General features: G+C 39.0%; 1 protein-coding gene across 2 annotated transcripts in view; it reads right to left on the reverse strand.

Annotated features, from left to right (window-relative positions):
- LOC127351118 (A disintegrin and metalloproteinase with thrombospondin motifs 7) overlaps nucleotides 1-21,645 on the reverse strand; it is an 80,838-nt gene that overhangs the window by 7,473 nt on the left and 51,720 nt on the right. The window contains exons 17-24 of one of the 2 annotated variants that reach the window (XM_051378343.1): nucleotides 20,465-20,591; nucleotides 17,896-18,109; nucleotides 15,529-17,340; nucleotides 14,905-15,057; nucleotides 13,989-14,162; nucleotides 12,937-13,083; nucleotides 10,949-11,105; nucleotides 6,240-6,545 (exon numbers count right to left, since the gene is read on the reverse strand). In XM_051378343.1, the coding sequence (XP_051234303.1) occupies nucleotides 6,523-6,545; nucleotides 10,949-11,105; nucleotides 12,937-13,083; nucleotides 13,989-14,162; nucleotides 14,905-15,057; nucleotides 15,529-17,340; nucleotides 17,896-18,109; nucleotides 20,465-20,591 (2,807 nt within the window). In that variant the 3' untranslated portion in view covers nucleotides 6,240-6,522. Of the gene's footprint in view, nucleotides 1-6,239; nucleotides 6,546-10,948; nucleotides 11,106-12,936; nucleotides 13,084-13,988; nucleotides 14,163-14,904; nucleotides 15,058-15,528; nucleotides 17,341-17,895; nucleotides 18,110-20,464; nucleotides 20,592-21,645 lie in introns of those variants that run through there. The other variant, XM_051378342.1, reaches the window with a different exon arrangement.

Below are 21,645 nucleotides of genomic sequence, written 5' to 3' on the forward strand. Positions count from 1 at the left end.
ATGTTCAGCACCTGTCGTACTACAGTAAAACAGTTGACAGCTCTATTCACAAGCCAAGTATTAAATGGATTTTGTTGATATCTTGTCAAATAGCCTATATGTGAGAAACTGTCTGTAAAAATATATTTTCGAGATATCTGAACGATGCTGCTAGAGGACAAGTCGGAGGGTCATCAAAATCATTAGGATTCATCCACCAAGGAACATGATTATCCACAGCACATTTCATGGAAATCTAACAATTATCTTTTCAAGAATCAAAGTGTAAAATAAATGGAAAAGTGTAGTCTTTGTCTGGAAGCCAAGTCAGATTGTCCTCAGATCATATTCTGGGGACATCCAAATTTAATGTCAATTCAATAATTTAAATGGAATAATATTTCATTAGAGGTCATTTCAAGTAGAGTTAAACCAGGAAAGGTTAGACCTGGATTGGCACTGAGATTTTTGGGTTATAAAGAAGCTCTTTGAAGTGACATGCTCAGCAATACGATCAGCCTGTGCTCCAACCATGGCTGTACCATTCAACATGACCTTTACATAATGTACTGTACTAATGAAACCACTGCTCTTGTATAAAGCAATTCTCAAAACTCCAGGGTGCAGAATTTCCAATGTCACTCAGATCGGAGAAACTCCATGACTTCAGTGGGGTACAAAGGTCACAGCTGCAACTCAATACACAGCATTTCCTGTGTGCTTCTCATCTTCTATACACTCCTATTTGCTATCTTTGACCCACTCACCAGCATGCCCTATATAGAACAGTAAACAACAAAAGGGAGCAGTGGGACATGGGACTTCCGCAGTAATATGCTATTCTTTCACTATCTGAGAAAAGAACAGAAACCTTGGGTTTGGCGACAAGAAAATCAGATACTGAATCAGTATAAGTGGATGTGGCTTTCCATTGGCCAGGGAATAAATAAACTGAATAAAACAATGAGTAAACACGTTGAAAGCTTATTGTAATTAACACAAACCAGCATGAATTCAAAGCACATGACCTTGTAGGATTGCGCAATGACCATTGATACAGATGGTACGTTAACCTCATTAAGGCCCACTGAATTCATCTGTTGTAAGCTCTACGATCTGAATATGAAAACACAACATGATGTCTGCCAATAATACACCAGATTGAACAACGCAGATGCAAAGTGAGTAAAACAAGTGAAAGTGTGCAAGAAAATTGGATTCATACTTTATCCAAAACATTTCCCTTGGTGAACTAACGGCAGAAATTGCAGCATATGATGGATTTCATCAGCTATCGCAGAGCAGCACTATAGAAACACCCACCATAATTTCCTAAAATATTATACAGATTTGTAACAGACTTCTCATATAAGAGGCGGGGTGTATGATTTAATTTCAATACTTGAAATTCACATGGACCATGAAATCCGATGGCCATGGGGATGAGGAGAGAGCTGAACAAGAGAGAGCTGCTGTATCTTCGGTAGTGGGAGAGGGTCAAGTGTGTAACATAAAGAGGGCATATCGAGTGCGCACAGGGACCAAGCATCTTGCATTAGCCCATCACAGGCCAAAGCCTATTTGCATAGGCCAATCTTTAATGTTTTAAAGGCTGTAAGCTATTATTTTGTTGCAAGAGAACTCTAGTAGGTTTGAACTAATCTCAAAATATGTAATAAGTTGATTTACATTTTGCACATTAAGCATGCCTTGTATGTATTCAATTGGTTGCAGTTTGCCACTTCACCGCTAGATGGCACTAAATCCTACACACCGGTCCTTTAAAAGTGCTGCTCTGTTGCTGCTCTGTCTCTGCTCTGCAAAGCTGCTGCTTTATCACTATCTGTGAAGTTTAATATTTGGTTCAGTTCACTGGACAGCTGCTGGATAAGAGCTTAGTCTCACCTCCAGAATCCTCTATGGGTGAATGGTGTACCATTACAGAAAAATATCTGGCCCTCCAGAGGGACATGTGGGCTGGTAATCTGCAGATGAACTTAACCTAAACTCACTTTCCTGACTTTCAAATCTTTCCTTAATCATTATTACATACATTGTTGGAATGTTTTTGTTAGATTTATGAATTCTGATTCAATAATGTAGACTCAGTATCTTTAAATTAGCTTTTTGTGCAACTGGGGTGTGGAGAAGATATTGAAACAGGGATTAACAGGGATTAATGTAACAAAACTCCCCACGCCTTTACATAAATAACAATTACAGTTCAAGTTCTCAGTTTGAAATGTAATGTAAGAAGTTATGTTAATGGAAATGTTTCACAACTGCAGCAGTATTTTTTGTTGTCTTATAAGTCCATGTGGGTTGGGCACTACGTATTCTGTATGAGACAATAAACAGCAATTGTAATTAATGCTTGAAATAAACCTATTGTATTTTGTACAATAATAATATATTGTATTTGTATTAGAACATTAAAAAACCACACAATGTAGCACAGTAGCCATTCAGTGGGAATCTGTGTGAACGGGAAATCTTCAGACTGAATACAGGTCATTCACCCAATTGACTGCATGTTAGACATTTATTTTAGCTTCCACACAAACACTCTGCTATAGATAATATATCACACTGTTACAGTGTTGCCATATATAACAACAAAAGTCTTTTGTCAAAAAAAAAAATCAATGCAGCCTTGAAGGTAACAGAAATACCCTCTTAAATACTAAAATCAAATTTCCATTAGACCTACAGTACTTTAAATTCTGCATCGCTTTGATGCAAGGACATCGTATGTGAAGATCATATACAAGTATGCATAATTCAAGACATAGAGATAAGACAAATTCAATGATGTGCACAAGGCAGAGCTGTAGTCAAAATCATTTATCTTGTCCAACATGAGTCTGAGACAGAACATAGTGGAGTTTGGGTCAAGATTGAGTCTAAAATGGGCTTAAGATGAACAGAGACCTCTCCCAAGACCAAGCCTAAACTAGACACTAACCAGCACCCAATGCAAACATTAAGGTGTGGGGACTTGCAGTAAAACTTTATATTTTTAAAACTACATAAAAATTCAAGCTCTTCCAGGTTTAAAATTACTGTAAAACAAAAATTAATAGCACAGGCTTTTATTTTCTTCAATCACTGAACTCAACCTTTATTTGGGACAGGAATAACATTTCAATAATCATTAATTTGATACTTTGATAACTTATGGTTTCTGTAAAATGAACTGAACAATTGAATATAACTGATTTAATGATGTGTACCACATTCATATTGACAGTTTAAACATTTATATTTGTGTAGGGGATGTGGGCTTTTGGTGAGGTTTCTTTCATCCAAACAATTTGTAGAAAATCCAAACCAGGCCTCTAATTGACCTGCGTTTATTTGTCAAAACGTGAAACCACATCAAGCTAGTAAAAGAGACCTGCCTCTAATTCGGACCCTGCTTTTTACAGTTACAGTTTTACAGTATATGATTGAACCACTTTTGGCACCACTGCCTATGAGCCCTGGAAGGTGGGGGGCATTTCTTGTACAAGCAGTGTTCTTGGTAGAACACATTGTAAAGTAATGCAGCTGCAACCGCAACCACGACCCCAAGAAATCTCCTCCGTTTATCGTTTTAATGAGAAAATTCAGATCCTTTACATTTAGACCGTGTCATTTCTTGATATAACAAGATAAAGTGATCTGTTGCTATAAAAAGAAAGGTTTCTTATTCTTTATCTAGTACTAACAAGAAAATGTCATAATAAGATGAAAAATATGCTGCTGTAACATTAAAAGCAATATGCTGTCATAATACACTCATTTGAAAAACTGCCATATTACCGTAAGTGATTTTTGTCTAGGTTAAGGTTGGGTGCTTTGTGTGGCATCTCATTCAGGTGAAACGAGAAAAAAAAAAATTAAACCAGACTTCAAATGCAAATGCAGTTTGATCTGTGACACTGACGAATAAAGTAAACACTGAGAACATAGAAACATTGTCTGGAGACCTTGCTCATGTGCTACAAGCAGACAGTAACTGACGTGAATCATTTGCACACATGTACATTTCTTTAGGGGTCAGAGCCCACGCAGCAGATGAGGTTGTAGATGGGGGCACATATGGCAGTGTAAGCACTGGAGAGCTTAATTAACAAATCTGAAGAAAATGTTACTTACTCTATGACATGTCATATTGCTTTCTTTCTGATAAATGTATCCTTTGCTTAGCTCGTGTACGGTCCATGTGAAGGATGAACTCACATCATCTTCATATCATCCTCCTACTGCTAACCAACCCTCTTCTTCCTGGTGGGATATTAATGACCTGCAGCCCAGATATATTGTCAGGAATACAAAAATGGAAATGTGTCTTGGGCTCACACAGCTGCACACATGGTTTACATGTCTCGTGTCACTGCATTAGTTCGGCAATCTGACTAAAAGCAGCTTCTGTGTGCAGCTTCCACTCCACGTTGAAAGGAAGACTATATGGAGTGGCTTTCACCTTACAAGCTCTGACGCATCAATATACGACAAAGAGCAGTTTTATCATTGACTATCAGTTAGATTGGTAATTGGACTTTAAATAATGACAGATGAATTGTTGAATTGTCTTCCAAATCACTGTCCACATAAAAAACAGTACAATCTACAAACTATCTTGACTATATATTTGGAAAACTACAAAAAGTTTAGTTAAGAAAGTTTAGATTACCCATAAGTATCTTCTATATATGTAATGGATAAATTGACCTTCTGCTCCAGCACTTTACATTTCCATCACGTCTAGTCTCCAGTAACTCTTAAGAGATGTTTCTGATCTGCATCCAATTACAGTTGCACTCTCGTGGTTCAATGCAGCATCAGAATGGCTCTGAATGAATATCTGCTCATTGGTTGTGATGTTGAGATTCGACAAGACTGCAGCTGCACACTGGAAGAAACAGGCACTTATCTGAATGCATGCTTTTGTGCGCTGTACAAATTAGGTACAATCCAAACCACAGTAGATAAAGGAGAAAAAGATCCTCTACACTCTACTCTACAAATCTATTTTATCGTGTGCCGTGTGCAGCATAAAATCAGATGATAATTGCTCACAATAACCGAAAAAAGGGAATTATTATTACCTTTTTTACCTATTATTATCTTCATTAAAATGACAATAGTTTGTTTCACAGCACTAACACTAACTAGCTGTTCGCTGCCACGTTGTTATACGCCTCAAATATTTACCATAACACATTTATACCTCCATGCCTTCAAAATGTCAGCAAAGCTGGCGTTCAGCCTCTAACATGCTGCCCTCCGAGGAACACTCTGATTTCATATCCGATATAAAACAGAAATGCCACTGAACTGCTGTGGCCTACATCAGAAAATAGAAGGAAAGAGTGCAAATTATGTTTGCTAAATGACACAAAGCGCAAATATTTAAAAAACTGTGATGAATGATTTTGAAGATTATTGTCATTTATCTTTTATTTATCACATGAGGGAGATGAAGTTAAATAAAGTCCATGTTACAGTCTGCAGTTTGCTTTATCTAACAGTAAGCTGTGAGGACCATTTATGCTGACAAAAATAAAAAATAAAAAAGCTACAACATGTTTTTTCTCTGCAGATAACTTGCAGCCTTTTCTAGACACATGGACATCAAAGTCCGATATAAACTTCCATCTACTGAAGGAAAAAGTTTTGGTATACAGTGTGACCGAATCTAACTCAACTGAAAGCAATAGATGGAAATATCAAGCCATGCATTTGTTTCAAGCAAAAGAAGACTCGCCGCCTATAATTTTCCTGCTGTGAATAGTTGCTTTGATTGCAAATGTCTTCTTCTGCTCTGTCAAAGTATGAAAAAAAAAAAGAAGCTCTTACTTGTTTTCTGTATGCCTGGTTAACAAAGAAGAGCTTTGAGGCAACTGTAGTCAGCCTTTCCACTGGTCTTGTGATGTGGCATCATTAGAGAATTTGCTACAGGATTCCCAGAGATATCATTGCTGCTGTTGACAGCCAAGTATAACAAAAGTGCTTCATACAGTCAAAAAAGCTAGAACCATCAGGCGGTTTAATATTGAATACACCTTAAATAAATATACTGTATAGATAAAACATAAGGGACATCTTTGGGATAGTGATAGACACTCATATATTGAATCGAAACTTAATAACTATCACATCCTTTGGGACTATATAAGGTTAATAAAGAAAATTGAGGCTGTAATGTGGATCTGCCTCATGTGTATTTTGCACATTCTGTGTGTTCCTTATGTCAATTTGGGATACCTTTTGCTCGACTTCTCAGAAATCACAACCCTAATACATGTTGAAGGTCTTGGTTATTGCTCTAGGTTGACATTTCGCTCAATATCCCCACTGACATGAGTAAACAGTCACTGTTCAGTCAACGTCACCTTGAACAGCCCTGACCACAGACTGAAGAACTCATAGGTTATTGCTTTAAGATGAAAGCGTTTCTCTTGTGTAAAGTGCATTTCAGATACCCTATAATCAAAGTCCTGCAGCCATCACTTGACGTGTGTGTCCATCCTCTTTTCTCCAAGTCTTGCTCAGAACTCACATCAGTGGGTTTGATGGATCTGACAGAGGGAAGTAAGACAATCCAAACACTGATCTCAGACTATTTCCTGAGATTTGGTAATAATAAATAATGAAATGAAAGATCTGCACACTGCGACTAAGGTACAATAAAGTCAAAGCGCAGACATTTGGGGCAGAGCCTTTTCTCAGCATGTAAAAACAAACTACAGGCCCACAAGCGACCCACACATAAACACATCCACATGCAGGAGGTTTAACACAACATGTCATCATAATCATTATCATCATCATCGTGTTGATGGCACAATGGGCCGGTATACAGCGGATGTCTGCAGAGAGAGTCAAAATATACTACAGTAATCAAACCACAAACAGACAAGAGTCTACAGCCATGCAAGCAGTTCTGTGAGGCTGAACTTAAACACAGCTGCAGTTTGAGCTCAATACTCACATCAGCATGCTAACATGCCAGCGTTAAGCAGGTATAATGTTAATGTTTTTTGTAGTTTTTGTTTTTTCCATTGTTCATTATTGAAATCATACACTGATATGAAAAGAAGGAAAACAAACTTTAAAAGGCTTTCTGTGTTAAATGTGGTGACATATAATCAAATATTTGTATGTTTCTTTCTAATAAATTTGAATTTAACAGAGTCCTATAACAACTTTAGTCCCTCTGAAATTGATAATCTTGTCGATAGTGCTACAGGCTCACTACGATCAACATTAGACTCTATCGCTCCTATAAAAAGGAAATTATTAAAACATAGGAGACTAGCACCTTGGTATAACCACCAAACCCGCCAGTTAAAGCAAATAGCTAGAAATCTGAAAGGAAATGGCGCCTTCCAAATTATCAGAATATCGCTCAAATTGGCAAGATGATCTTAAGATTTATAGAAAGGCCCTCCGTAATGCCAGAGGAGCCTATTACTCAGCACTAATAGAAAAAATAAGAACAACCCTAGGTTCCTCTTCAGCACTGTAGCCAGGCTGACAGAGAGTCACAGCTCTATCGAGCCACATATCCCCATAAACTTAAGTAGCAATGACTTCATGAGCTTCTCTATAATAAAATTATTACTATTAGAAAAAAATTAATCACCAACTGCCATCAACAGTTATCAGTGGCTCTCCAAGTTCAGGGACTTCTGTCAATGTAAACTTAGATGTATATTTAGACTGTTTTTCTGCTATCGATCTTCATCAGTTAACTTCAATCATTTCTTCATCGAAGCCATCAACCTGTCTGTTAGACCCGATCCCAACTAGGCTGCTTAAAGAAGTTGTTCCCTTAATTGGCACTTCTTTACTGGATATGATTAATCTTTCTTTATTATCAGGATATGTACCACAGTCCTTTAAAGTAGCTGTAATTAAACCCCTTCTTAAAAGTCCACTCTTGACCCAGGGGTTTTAGCCAACTATAGACCGATTTCTAACCTCCCGTTCCTCTCTAAGATTCTGGAGAAAGTAGTCGCCAAAGAGTTGTGTGACTTTCTACATAACAATAGTTTATTTGAGGATTTTCAGTCAGGATTTAGAGTTCATCATAGCACAGAGACAGCTCTGGTTAAAGTTAATAATGACCTTCTGACTGCTTCTGACAATGGACTTGTCTCTGTACTTGTATTATTAGATCTTAGTGCTGCATTTGACACCATTGACCATGATATTCTTTTACAGAGACTTGAGCATCAAATTGGCATTAAAGGAACTGCCCTAACCTGGTTTAAGTCATACTTATCAGATCGTTCTCAGTTTGTACATGTTAACGATGAATCCTCCATAAATACTAAAGTTAGTCATGGAGTTCCACAAGGTTCTGTACTTGGACCAATACTATTTACTTTATATATGCTCCCTTTAGGCAACATTATTAGGAATCACTCCATTAACTTTCACTGTTATGCAGATGATACGCAGTTATATCTATCAATCAAACCCAATGAAATTAATCAATTATCTAAATTACAAACATGTCTTAAGGACATAAAATCCTGGATGACCTGCAATTTTCTGATGTTAAACTCAGAAAAAACCGAAATTTTTGTTCTTGGCCCCAAAAACCTTAGAGACTCATTGTCTAAAGATATAGTCACTCTAGATGGCATTAACTTGGCCTCTAGCACCACTGTCAGGAATCTTGGAGTTATCTTTGATCAGGATTTGTCATTTAACTCCCACATAAAGCAGACCTCTAGGACTGCCTTCTTTCATTTACGTAATATTAGAAAAATTAGACACATACTATCACAGACAGATGCAGAAAAACTAATCCATGCATTTGTTACTTCAAGGCTGGATTACTGCAACTCTTTATTATCAGGTTGCCCCAATAAGTCCATTAAAACGCTCCAATTAATTCAGAACGCTGCAGCACGAGTACTGACAGGAACTAGAAAAAGAGATCACATCTCTCCTGTACTAGCTACTCTGCATTGGCTCCCTATAAAATGTAGAATTGAATTTAAAATCCTCCTCCTCACCTATAAAGCTCTTCATGGTCAGGCCCCTTCATATCTTAAAGAGCTCATAGTACCCTATTACCCCACTAGAACACTAGGTTCTCTGAATGCTGGGCTACTTGTGGTTCCTATAGTCTCTAAAAGTAGAACAGGAGCCAGAGCCTTCAGTTACCAAGCTCCTCTCCTGTGGAACCAGCTTCCAGTTGTGGTTCGGGAGGCAGACACCCTCACCACATTCAAGAGTAGGCTTAAGACATTCCTCTTTGATAAAGCTTATAGTTAGGGCTGGATCAGGTGAGTCCTGAACCATCCCTTAGTTATGCTGCTATAGGCCTAGACTATTGGGGGATTTCCCATGGTGCACTGAGCTACTCTCTTCCTCTCTCTTTCTGCACTCATTCATGTCCCTTTAATGCATGTTACTAACTCCACTTCTTCCCCGGAGTTCCTGTGCTTTCTCGTCTCGCAGGTTCTCATGGATCCTGGTGGAGCCTCCTGCCATGGTCCTGCTTGACTGCCATTGCCAATACTGTTGTTGCTGTGCATCTGTCTGTCTGTCTGTCTGTCTGTCTGTCTCTCTCTCTCTCTCTCTCTCTCTCTCTCTCTCTCTCTCTCCACCCCAACTGGTCGAGACAGACGACCACCCACCTAGAGCCGGAGGATCTGTCCTAGGTTTCTGCCTTTTAACAGGCAGTTTTCCTTGCCCTTGTCGCCAAGTGCTTGCTCATGGTGGTACTGTTGGGTCTCTGTAATTAATGTTAAAGAGTTCGGTCTAGACCTGCTCTATTTGAAAAGTGTCCTGAGATAACTTCTGTTATGAATTGGCGCTATACAAATAAAATTGAATTGAATTGAATTGAATTGAATTAATACTGTGTGTTACTTGTGTAGATATGTATACAGAAGGCCATTCATTCTCAAATTATTTAATGAGCCAACACTGAATCTTAAACTTTCTGGGTGTTCTCTGATTCATCTGTCAAGTAAACAAAATCCATCTGTCCACTCACTCATTTCATCCTGCTCAGGGTTGCTGGGGACTAAATTTAGAGACTACAGATCATCTGAGCTGCATAGTTTAGGATTTTAGGAGTAAACCGAAGCAAATTCTAAAACCAAACTTCTTGCTGAGAAGCAACTGTGCTAACAAAAGTCACCTTTTATGAAAACCAAAAGTTGATTATGCTCTGCAATCAAGAGTCAAACACACATCTACCGTAACAGCAGGGCTTTCAGTTCATTCTCATCCTTTATGCTAAAATTGACACTGACACATAATGTTAAAGCATATACAGCACACATAAAAAAGATATTAAAGGAATGTTAATGACCTTTTTCTTGCAGTTAATATCCCCTAAATATTAAACAACAATTACAATACAGAGATCACAGATTTGAAACAGTGCATTTACTGTAAAAATAACAGTAAATGCACTGTTTCAAATCTGTGAATTGAGCTTTAGCAGCATTGTGTAGAACAACAACAGCCAATAGTTGCTTCAGTCCCAAGACAATAAATTCACTGCCACTTCACAAAGTGATGTTGGTATGTGGCTCGAGTAAAGCTGAACTGTTGTTTTTTTTGGCAGTTTGGACTGTTTGTGTTAGTAAGGAAGTTCAGAGAGAGCAACTACTGATACAAAATACAAATCTGTCCAGCACAACTGTCCTTTCTCTCTGCAATCTTGATAATCGCATAAATAATAATTCAGTTACTTTAGAAATGGAGGATTAGCTGAGTTATCCTATACAAACTTAGAAAACAGAGTCAGGTTTATTGTTAAGTAGGTTTTCACATAGAATGAATTTGCCTTTGCATATGGGTGCATAACAGTAAACATGTTACAAGAAAAACATGAATAATAATATAAAAAAAGATGAAAGCAATAGTATCTAACCAAATAACCATGATGCATAAAACTGAAAAAAGCAGTATACCGGTAGATGGTTTTGTAGCATCTTGATTTACTCACCAGAGGGGGCGCTCTCACACTCCTGTAGGTTACACTTCTGGAGGCTCTCAGGCTGCGGCTCATGGTCACATTGAGCTTGATCCACTTCTTCATCTGCCCTTGTGTTAACACATTTGATGAGCCGACGCTCAACTCCTCCACCGCAGGAAGCTGAACACTGCAGAGAGAGTTGTGAAAAATATTTGAAATAGCAAAAAAATGTTTTGTATGTCATTATTTATAATACCTTTTTTTAATAATAGACTTAGGTTGTCATAACTTTTGTAGTTTTGTTGTGATGATCTTTCAATTTTATCTGTGTTGCTGGACCCTTCTCTTCCCCTGTTACTTTGATTGAGACTGACAGGGCACTGAGTTCAGTAGGTTCATCATGCAGTGACCGATAACTGATGGCCAAAACCAAATGTCATTTCAGTTCATTACAACAAGGCTGAAACTGTTGTTTTGGGTTTGCCTAGTACATGCAATTTATCAAAGGTCAGAGGTGCATTTTAGGGACTGAATGCTTTATTTTTCATTTAGGACTTGTATTGAGTTTGATTCAGATCTTTATTTTTCCACAAGACAAGAGAAAAACACTTAAACACACTTTAACAATTAAAGACATTAGTGCTGTACTATGTCTGCAGTTAAGAATCTACTTCTTCTCTACTTTATGTCAGTCAAATCTGGCAACACAGGATATATTCTCATTATTTGGACATATTTTGACATATTGCACACAGTAAGAAGACAGTTTGACAGCAACTTCTTCTGTAAGCATTACCTTGTGCTGTTGTTTACATGGGATTAATTCCCAGTGTCATAATTCACAGAGTGGGTCAGGTTAAAATGAGATGATTGCATACAGCTGTTTGACTGTGTACAAATCTCAGGGATAATATTGATTTGAGCTACATATGCTAACCCACAGTTAGATAATATGCTATTGTCTGTGCATTTTTAACCACCGCCTCTTAATCAATGTGACAAAAGGTAAAAATAGAACAGGATGTGTAGGATTTCATCTGATGCCAGTTAGTTAGAGAAGTCAATTCTAATTCTAGACACAGAAGGTTAATAATGAAGGTAATTTGAGAGGCTACGTCGTCTAACATAAACCTGTACCCTTCAGAGTCTAGTCATTTATTTTACATTGCTTATCCGGGTCTATGTGATAGTTTTCATACACTGTCTTTTATCCGATCAATTTATCCCACGTGTGGCTACTCTACACCCATCAACAATCCAACATTTCCCTTTATTTCACTGGTCACTCCCAAATCCTTTTATCAGCCTCCCTGTCAGTATAGAGCTGTACACAGTATTCATCATGATGCTTTATTATTTTCTTTCAGTGTGAAGTGATGCTCCTCCACCTTTGTTTCCTCCCCACCCACACCCAGTGACCAGGACCTCAGAGGTTTACGGCTAATCTTCATGTCCTTTATGTCAACTCCATAACCACACGTGCTCCTTCACTCTGTCATAAATGTGTTATGAATAAACAAATTAATCAGTATTATCTGGTTCCCCGGGTTAAACTGTACATTCTGTGTGGCGTATCGTGAACCATGTTTTATAGGTTTTCTGTCTCTTTTCTGTTTCTATTACAGATTTAGAAACTGCACTGACTCTCCAAAAGGATTGCATTTTTTAAAACACTGTATGAATTATCCTGTGACCCTGAACGGGATCGAGAGAGGTTTAGAAAATAAATAGTAGGATGGTTGTCATGAATTATTTATTGATTTGTATGCAAGATCTTTAAAATGCAATTTAGATCCTTTGTCCCCCCCGGTAATAATACCACATCAAGTTTAAATCAATGACAGGGAATTACAGTCCTCGTGAAATTGGCCTATGAATCACACATCATGCCAGATAATTTATTCTCCCTTGTTTTGAGCGTTTTTTTGTCTGTTTGTGTGTGTGTGTGTGTGTGTGTGTGTGTGTGTGTGTGTGTGTGTGTGTGTGTGTGTGTGTGTGTGTGTGTGTGTGTAGTGTACCTGTCCCCAAGATCCAGTAAGCCACTGAGTACAAGACTGACTATTACATGATTGGATGTTGCTAGGCTGCAGGTCCCTGTTGCATCGATCCTCCTCTGGACAGGTGACTATCCGCTGCTGCTCACCCCCTCCACACACCTCAGAGCACTGAACAACACACATGCACAAAATAAAACTTTTGACCTGTTCTCTGCACTTACTGCTAAGGTTTCACAGTGGAGGAAATAGTACTAAGAGGTTTCTATGGGTGTATTTTCTATAGACAATGTGCATAATTAAAAGATAATACCAGTACTTTTGCATGAATCACCAATGCACTGCAAATTGTCCTTACTTTACATTAGACAGACTGTTGGTTTCTATATGCTTAAATGTATTTTCTTAACTTCCAAAGAAGCCACTGGCTTTTGTTCATTTCAGCACATAAAAGAGTTGCAGAGACTTCAAATAAATAATCCATCAATTGTGACATTTAGTCATTCTTGTTACATAATAATTGCCTGGTAATTCAGTTGAAAGCACATATTGTTCTGAAATGATGAAGTGGAGTTCTCTTTGGTGAGTACTCAGGATACTGAAATCCTTAACTTCTTAACAGCAAACCTTTTACTGCGTTATGCCATCAAATTTATATTTTTATTTTCATGACAAAAATAGTATATTTAATAGTTGCCTGTCCTCTGTGTTTGCCTTTCCAACAGTATATGAATGATCACGCTTAAATCTCCTAATCTCCCTCCACCTACTTGTATGCATCAACCCAGAAGACCAATGCACCATTAAAACACAACAATCACAACAATTAGATCATGTTTATAAAAAACAAACAAGCAACTTTTAAGTGTCTGCAAATTTATTTTAATTCTGGTGTGAAATAAATAGGAAAATAGGCAGAAATGCATTCAGAAATCTATTAAAATGCTTTCAGGAGAACGCTGCATGTTGTCAGATAAACATATCAACATTTCCTTCCATTTTATCCTATTCAAAAATCAGAGAGTACATTACCGCATCTTTTCACAGTCTTTTTCATTATTTTGCTAACTACTCACCTGACCCCAGGAGGAGGAGTACCACTCAAGACATGGCTGAAGGTTACAGGGAATCTGGGTTTGTGGCCTGGAGGACATGGCCCTGCAGTGGAAAGGTCGTAGGGGTCTTTGATCCCGCATGTCAAAACACTGGACCTCTCGTGATTTAACACCACCTTCACAATTCTTGGAGCACTGGGAAAAGACATGCCACGATTGTTATTCAAACAACATGAGCTACTACTTTCATCCCATAGAGTCATTTCATAGTCAAGGCAACTGGATTTTCTATGTGGTTTTAATGGGTTTCATCACTCATCTAAGATGTTTCACTGTTATGAACTCAGCTGAAGTGATGGATGATTAGCAAAATGTCTTCAAGAACAAATAGCAATTCCAGTTGCAACTGACTTACGACATCTGAATAACTTAAAATATTTATAACAAGAAAATCCTCTTAGGACAGCCTTTATACTGAAAGCACTTCGGACTTGTCCAGAACTTAGAATTAAACACAAAGTGTAGCCGACGGTGATGGGCATGTTATTATTTTTGCAGGTATGTGGTCATAGTGAAATTCTGACCTGATGGTGGTACTAGAGGAAAAGTTAAAGGATTATTAAAGTCAATTTGTGAGGGGAGCATGAATGATCTGTACAAAATTCATGACAATACACCCAAACATTACACTCAGTACCACAGACGTCAACCTCATGGTGGTGGCTGATTAAGATTTATCCTCTGTGGAACATGAATGTCTGTGTCAAATTTTATGGCAGTCCATTTGATAGTTGGTGTCATGATATTATATTTTAAAATATACCTTTTGCAGTGCATATACACAAATATATACACAGCTATTTTTAAGGTAAAAGCCTACAGTAAATCAATGACCACATCATACATTCATGTTGTTTAGAACACCAGTTAGTCTCACCTTACTCCATTCTTCAACTTTCCATGTGGAGCAGGGGCGCAGGTAACATCGCTGGGCTGGCGCTGGCCTCTTGGCTGGATCACAGTCAGCGTCTGAGCCAGTGCTGCAAGCCAAAGTTCTCCAGATGGCACCCAGACCACAGCTGGTGGAGCACTGCCCATAAATGTGGTAACACAAATGAAAACACTTACTATTTGCAATTTGAAGACTGGATGCACAACCAGCTCCAGCAAGCACAATAAATCTCACTGATAACAATGCAAAACAGGGAATTCTTACATTGTTTGTGTGTATTGTGGTCAGGCTTTAAGTATTTTCATGATATGCAAATAAATAATTCTATGCTAATTCTTTAAAGGTTGTGTACAACACAGCAGGGGGGACAGTAGCAGCAACCCCCTGTCACATATACCATACTAATGCATTATGTAAGCTGACATTAGCTGGGTTAGCTCTAGGTCAAATGATGTCTCCGAAGAATTCAGTTAAATGTCTGCAGGGACCAAAACTAGACGCTGTGTCTGCATAATAAAAGCAGACAGAGACATAAAAAATGAGACACAGATGTGCTGCCTGCTACAGTATAAGTACAACACCAGAATGTGTGGATTAATGCAGACTCACAGCGCTCCAGTTGCCGGTGACCCAGTAGGCAGCAGTAGTGACGTGTGTGGAGGCTGAAGTTTGGACAGATGTTGGCACTGGAAGTGGCAACAGAATAGGTGGATTGGTTGGCAAACTGGGCACAGCAGGTGTTGTGCTATGTTTTGGAGCGGCTGCTGTGTTTGTTGGAAGCTGATGTGAAGGCCCAGGGTCACTGCTACTGCTTCTCACCATCATAGGAATGACTATTTCATTGTAGTCAAAATCAGCTAAATCAAACGATGGAGATTGGGATGTGGAATCTGTTCCAGTTCTTTCAGTGAAGGCAGGTTTTGTCGGTATCTGTTCCATTGTAGCTGGCAGAAAATCAGCTGGAGAAGGCTGTGTGGCTCCTTCCAGGTTTGTAGGAGGTATGATTTCTGTTCCAGTTAACGATGTGGAGTCCTCAGAGGCCTCTTGGTTACCTGAGATTGGCACGAAGGGAATGGGAAGAGGACTGGATCTCTCAGATGCAGGAAGTGAGGTTGTACTGAGGTCGGGATCAGTATCCCATGAATACTGACTAGTGGCATATCCTGTCTGATCCAAGTCCAAATCCTCCAATGTGAAGGCAGTTGGAAAGATTGTTGGTTGACTGGTTGTTTGAGGTATTTCTGAAACACTCTTATCCAGTTGGACTTCAGTCTTAACTTGAATAATAGTTCCTGGCGTGGGAGAGCCTGGATGTTCTGGACTCTCTGCACCTTCTTGGTCTGCAGAGGTGTCGGGAACAAGTGTACTTTTTTCATTGTAACTGTACTCATAATCATCATGTTCTTCCATCTCCTGAGCACTTATTGTTGTAGAGACAAAAGTATCAATAGTGGTTTCATGTCCGGGAGTGGGAGCAGCATGTTTTGGTGTCACAGTGACTTTCTCAGTAGGATTGTCCTCTGCAGTAAAATTTTCAAAGCTGTTTTGAGCCTCCTCCCCATATTGCTCCCATTTCACATCCTGCGTTGGCTCCTTTGTAGTGAAAATCAGATCAGGTATTGTGCTAATGTTTTCAGGCCGCCACAGATTGTCATGTCTCTCTTTTAGTGTTTGTGAATGCTGAGTTGTAGACAACGGCGGCGAGCGAGTGGTAGACACAGGCAGAAGATAATCCTCAGAAAGGAAGTCATCCAAATTTTCGGAATTTGTTTGCATAGACTCCTTTGTTGCTGCATTTTCATTGTCCTTCACATTGTCCAGATTTCTGTTCTCTGGATCTTCAGCTTTTAAAGTGTAGGCAGTGGCCTTTGAAGTTGTAGAAATGGCTGAAGTAGCTGTGGGAGCTTTAGTCTCCATGTAAGCATTTTCTTTCACACTGCGGGTTGGCTTGGCCTCCTGTGGAGCACTGAATCTGTGACTGTCCCCTGAATCTTTTCCATCACCCTCAAAGTCATCCGACAAGTCTTCATGGAAGTTGATAAAGTTATAGTCATAGTAAAAATCGTCAACTTGAACACTGTTTTCCGGAGAGCGATCAATATTTTCAATGTTGTTGTGGTAATGAAAATCTCCCTCAACAATGTTGTTAAGGTTATTTTGATTTCTTGGCTGGGCTCTGGTGGTTCCATATTTGGGAAGAGGTTTGACGTCAGGTATGGAGTTAATTTCATTGAGCACTTCTTTGCTCGACCAGCCACTTCCAGACCAGTCGATACCAAAGTTATCCACTACTTGTGGACAGTCCTGGATGTAGCAGGTAGTGACAGCAAGGGGCTTCTTTTGGGGGTCACAGTCAACACCTGTGTTTCTGGAGCAGGTTACATTACGGCGACGTACTCCACTTCCACAAGTCAGTGAACACTGCATGGAAGAAAAGACACAACATCAGATGATGAGTAGTGTTGTGAAGTGGTGAATTGTGATTCTCAAATCATGCTTCGGTTTGAGGAAACATCTTAAAAGGTCATCATTACATTACTAAACAAGTTGTGTCTATGTGTGAAAAAGAAGAAGAAATTACAAGGCAAGAAATACAAAGGACATGACCTCTGTGTCTGCCATCGTCACCTCTGAGGCAATATGCTGCCAATGAGCAATTAGCAATGTGCATCTTTCTGTGTGTGGCACTTAATCTCTTGCTTTCGTTGTCTGAAAAAGCCTCAGATGTCAAAATGTCTGGTGACACGTGCTGCCGAAATGGAGAAATGCACTTCATAAGAACTAGAAGATAAAATAATAAATTACTTTCTCCATGATTATGACTCATAATTTAACATCCTCTCTCACAGAACGACCCTTTTTAGAAAATGTGAAAGTAGGTGTAAGAACTTGTGAAGAACAATTAGCATTTTAATTTCCTTTTTAAACGGCACAATTGCATTCGAACTGTAACCTCATATTTCAAACCAGGCTCACCTTTGACCAACTGCCAGTGGTCCAGTCAGCGGGGCAGGGGATGTGTGTGTTGCAGGAGGATAGCGACTCAGGTTTGAGCATGTGTTCACATTCACTGGGCTGCAGAGCTTTCTGCTCCTCAACACTTACTGCCTGGATGCAGAGCACCGTCCTTTTAGTCTGTCCTGAGCTCCCACAGCTCGCTGAGCATTTGTGCCACTCTCCAACCCACCATCTACACACACAGACACAAATATTTCCAATTTAATGGTACACTTGTGATGGAAAATTACAAAATCCTGCAGCTCAGCAAATGCCCATGACTCAGCCATTCAGATTTTGATGGCTGTGTTATAAAGGTTCAGTGAGTACGATTTTATCGTCCCCCACCATAAAATGCTATTATGTCTTCAGGGTCATAATAGCGTTGCTGGTCAATAACAATGTCTTAGGATTTGCTTCATTCAAAAGGTGAGCTTTCTGGCTGTCAAAACTTTCAGTCCCTGACTGAGATTTTCAACTGCTCAATCACCATCCTTATTACTATTATTGTCATAAAGACACAGAGTGGTAAAGATTGAAAGCTTCTCTTTGTGTATGTTGTTCTCTATGTGACGTGTTTGTTTTAAAGCTCAGCAAAGATTACATTTAAATTTTAAGTCGCTGGCTTGAAAGTGAAGTTGAAGTGCTGAGCTACGAACAATTAGCCACAGAGTTCTTGGTTTAATGCAAAATAAACTGTGGTCACTCATTAGCCATTACTGTTAGCAAACAGGAAACAATTATACACAAATGATTACTAATGAAATTTCTGATTATTAGTCAGAATGTATATGATCTCCCACCTCACACAATATGGCTACTGCTATTCTCGACATGCACAAAGCAATGTGTGCATGCATTGTTTTCTTGTGTATGTGCCTTGGTGTATAGCAACAACGAAATTGAAATCCTAATTATAAATAAACATCTAAAATGTTACAGAAAAACTACATCATGCAAAGCACTTTCAACAACACAAATACGAACCATTAATAACCATTAATTGTAACATCCACAGAAAGAGTGGATGATGGCTCAATCTATCTAACCCTAACGACAGCATCTGTAGCAAGAAGTCATATTGTAAGAGGAAATTCAGATGTTTCATTACTGATACTACCACAACTCAACAAGCTGCACTTATGAAAAATATCTGTAAAGTGTTGATTCTTTGATCTCAGTGAAACCACCTGCCAGCTGTGTCCAATCAGCAATTTCCCCTCTCCTGCCTTCCTTCACTCAAAAAAAAAGTCTGTATGCTTTCAAACCAACCACAATTTGTCTGAGGCACTTAAAAAATACAGTCAAGGATCAGCGGTGTAAATGAGGCTTTCCCGAGGAGAAAACACATTTTATTCTCCATAGAGTCACCCTTGTCCCCGGGAGCTCCCCCTTGAAGTTCCATACAAAATGCTCAATCAACAGCAGGTTAGAAAATAGCCAAGATGAGAGAGAGGCCTAAAGGTTTGATTAACAAGTGTATAACCACCTGAAAATAAGAATTGTGTTTTTGTTAACTTAGAATGAGATATTTTTATCGACAGAAGCCACCATGTTGAACCTTTAGGGTATTACGGCCACTGTAGTTCCTACTACATGCTTGGAACTGGACAGGAGGGTGAGGTGGACTCAGCCTTTGAAGGACTGGTGTGTACCATGTAGTGGCATCTAGCAGTGTAGTTGCAGATTACAACTCCCTCGCTTCCCCCTCCCCTTCCAAGCATGAAGAGAGCCAATGATTGGTTACTGTTTAGGCTACTGTAGTAATATGGCGGTTCTACATGGTGGCCTCCAAGGAAGAAGTGGTGGTGGTGTTGGTAGATAAACAGCTCATTATAATATAACTATTCTTATTTTCAGATGATTATACACTATTAAAACATAGTTATGGATATTATATTCCATTTCTGCCAACAGATTCTCTTAAATATTACACACTGGACCATGAAGTAGTTTAGGTTGCAGGTTAGGATTTAACAGATGTTAACAATTACCTGCTATTTTGGTCACAATTATCACAGTTTTGGCCTACAATATTTGATACCTTTAGTGGGGTAAAACAGTAGACCCAGACCGCCACACTGCCCTTTTTAGAATTCATGTCCAGCACACCTAAAGCCAAACAGGTTATCGCATTCACCACTCTGCTTGCAAGGAGGCTTATCCCTCCCCATCTACTTATAATAGATGGATTCATGAGATACTGCAGTGCATTAGGCTTGAGTATATGAGCTTCTCCTTGAGAGGTTCCCGAAAGACCTTCCATAAAACCTGGCAGCCCTTTTAAAGAACATATTGACACCCTGGTTATCACTGAAGAAAATAACTGAGCTGAATACAAAAAATAATGCTGCAATTATTGGAAATAAATGTTCTTTTTTACATTATTGCAAGTATACATTTTTTTTTCCTGCTGTAGAAATATATTAAACTTGTGACTCCTGCAGATATTGAACTATTGGATTCTTTGGTTCAATACACACCACGATACGTGTTTGATCCTGCAAGGGTTGAACAACAAGTATGTGTCTGATGCAATGAAACTCACATGGCTGGACATGGATCCTTGTTACAGCTGGTTTGGTTATTGTCAGGTCGGGTTAAGGGGTCACAGAAGTGCGCCTCCACTATCCCAGTTGTCTTTTCCACACAGTGAACAATCTGCCTCTGAACACCTGGAACAGGACCGAGAGGAGAGCTTTTGAGACTAAGCACACATAAAAACACATACATGGCTCCAAGCTGCATCTTAGTAATGATATAATAATAGCCTCCCTGGAGGGCAGTTGGTAGGCCACTAGTATTGATTGACTACTAGTAGGTGGTTGTGAAGCTAAGAGCCAACCAGAATTTAGATCACTGAATACAGAACACCATATTTATATGTTATAAAACCAGGACCCAACATGACACACGACTGAAATGTCCTATGAATATAAAATGATCATCAGAATATTTAATGTTCAAATGTTTCAAGTATCAAGGATTTAAGTTCCACAAACCAACATGGTAAAATAAAGTTGTAAATTTAATGCACATTTCTGTTTACTATCATTTTTATATATATACGTAACACAAGCACACATCCCAACACATCCCAAATGTTCCTCCTTCCTGTCTCAGCAAAGCCTAAAAATTCCCATTTAAAATAAGATTAGATGGACAGAAATACATTTAACACATTTAAGTATCAAGTTTCAGACAGCATTACACAAAGCAGTGGACAAAATGACTTGTCTCCTAAGGCTGATTTATCTCCACCTGTGATACCTCTCTCTATCATTACTCTCGCCCTCCTGAGGGGATTTCCACCCTGTCAGAGCAGGAGACACCTCTCACCTCTCTGTGCCCTCTGCTGAGGGCCACAATGCATGTCTGATAGCTAATTTACACCTTCAAAGACATCTCTTACAGGACAAGCCAGCTACATTAGATTGAAAGCCAGATGGTGACAAAAAGAAAAAAAGAAATAAGGAGATAAAATGCAGGAGAAACACTCTGAGCCATGTAGATTGCAAGGCCTTTTTGGCTAAATTTAACATCCATTTGAACAAATAATATACTCATACTGTGGCAGATAATTTGGTCTAATGTGGGTAAAACCCTGTTCCTTGTACCTGGTAACAGGACATACGGTCTCTTGATGTGTTGTATTTATATGTGGGAAACTGGAGGAGAAAGTGGATTTCTTAATTAAAACATCTACGTCAGGAGTCAGCAACCTTTTCT

Source organism: Dicentrarchus labrax, unplaced genomic scaffold (genome assembly GCF_905237075.1).
Source record: "Dicentrarchus labrax unplaced genomic scaffold, dlabrax2021, whole genome shotgun sequence".
NCBI lineage: Eukaryota > Metazoa > Chordata > Actinopteri > Moronidae > Dicentrarchus > Dicentrarchus labrax.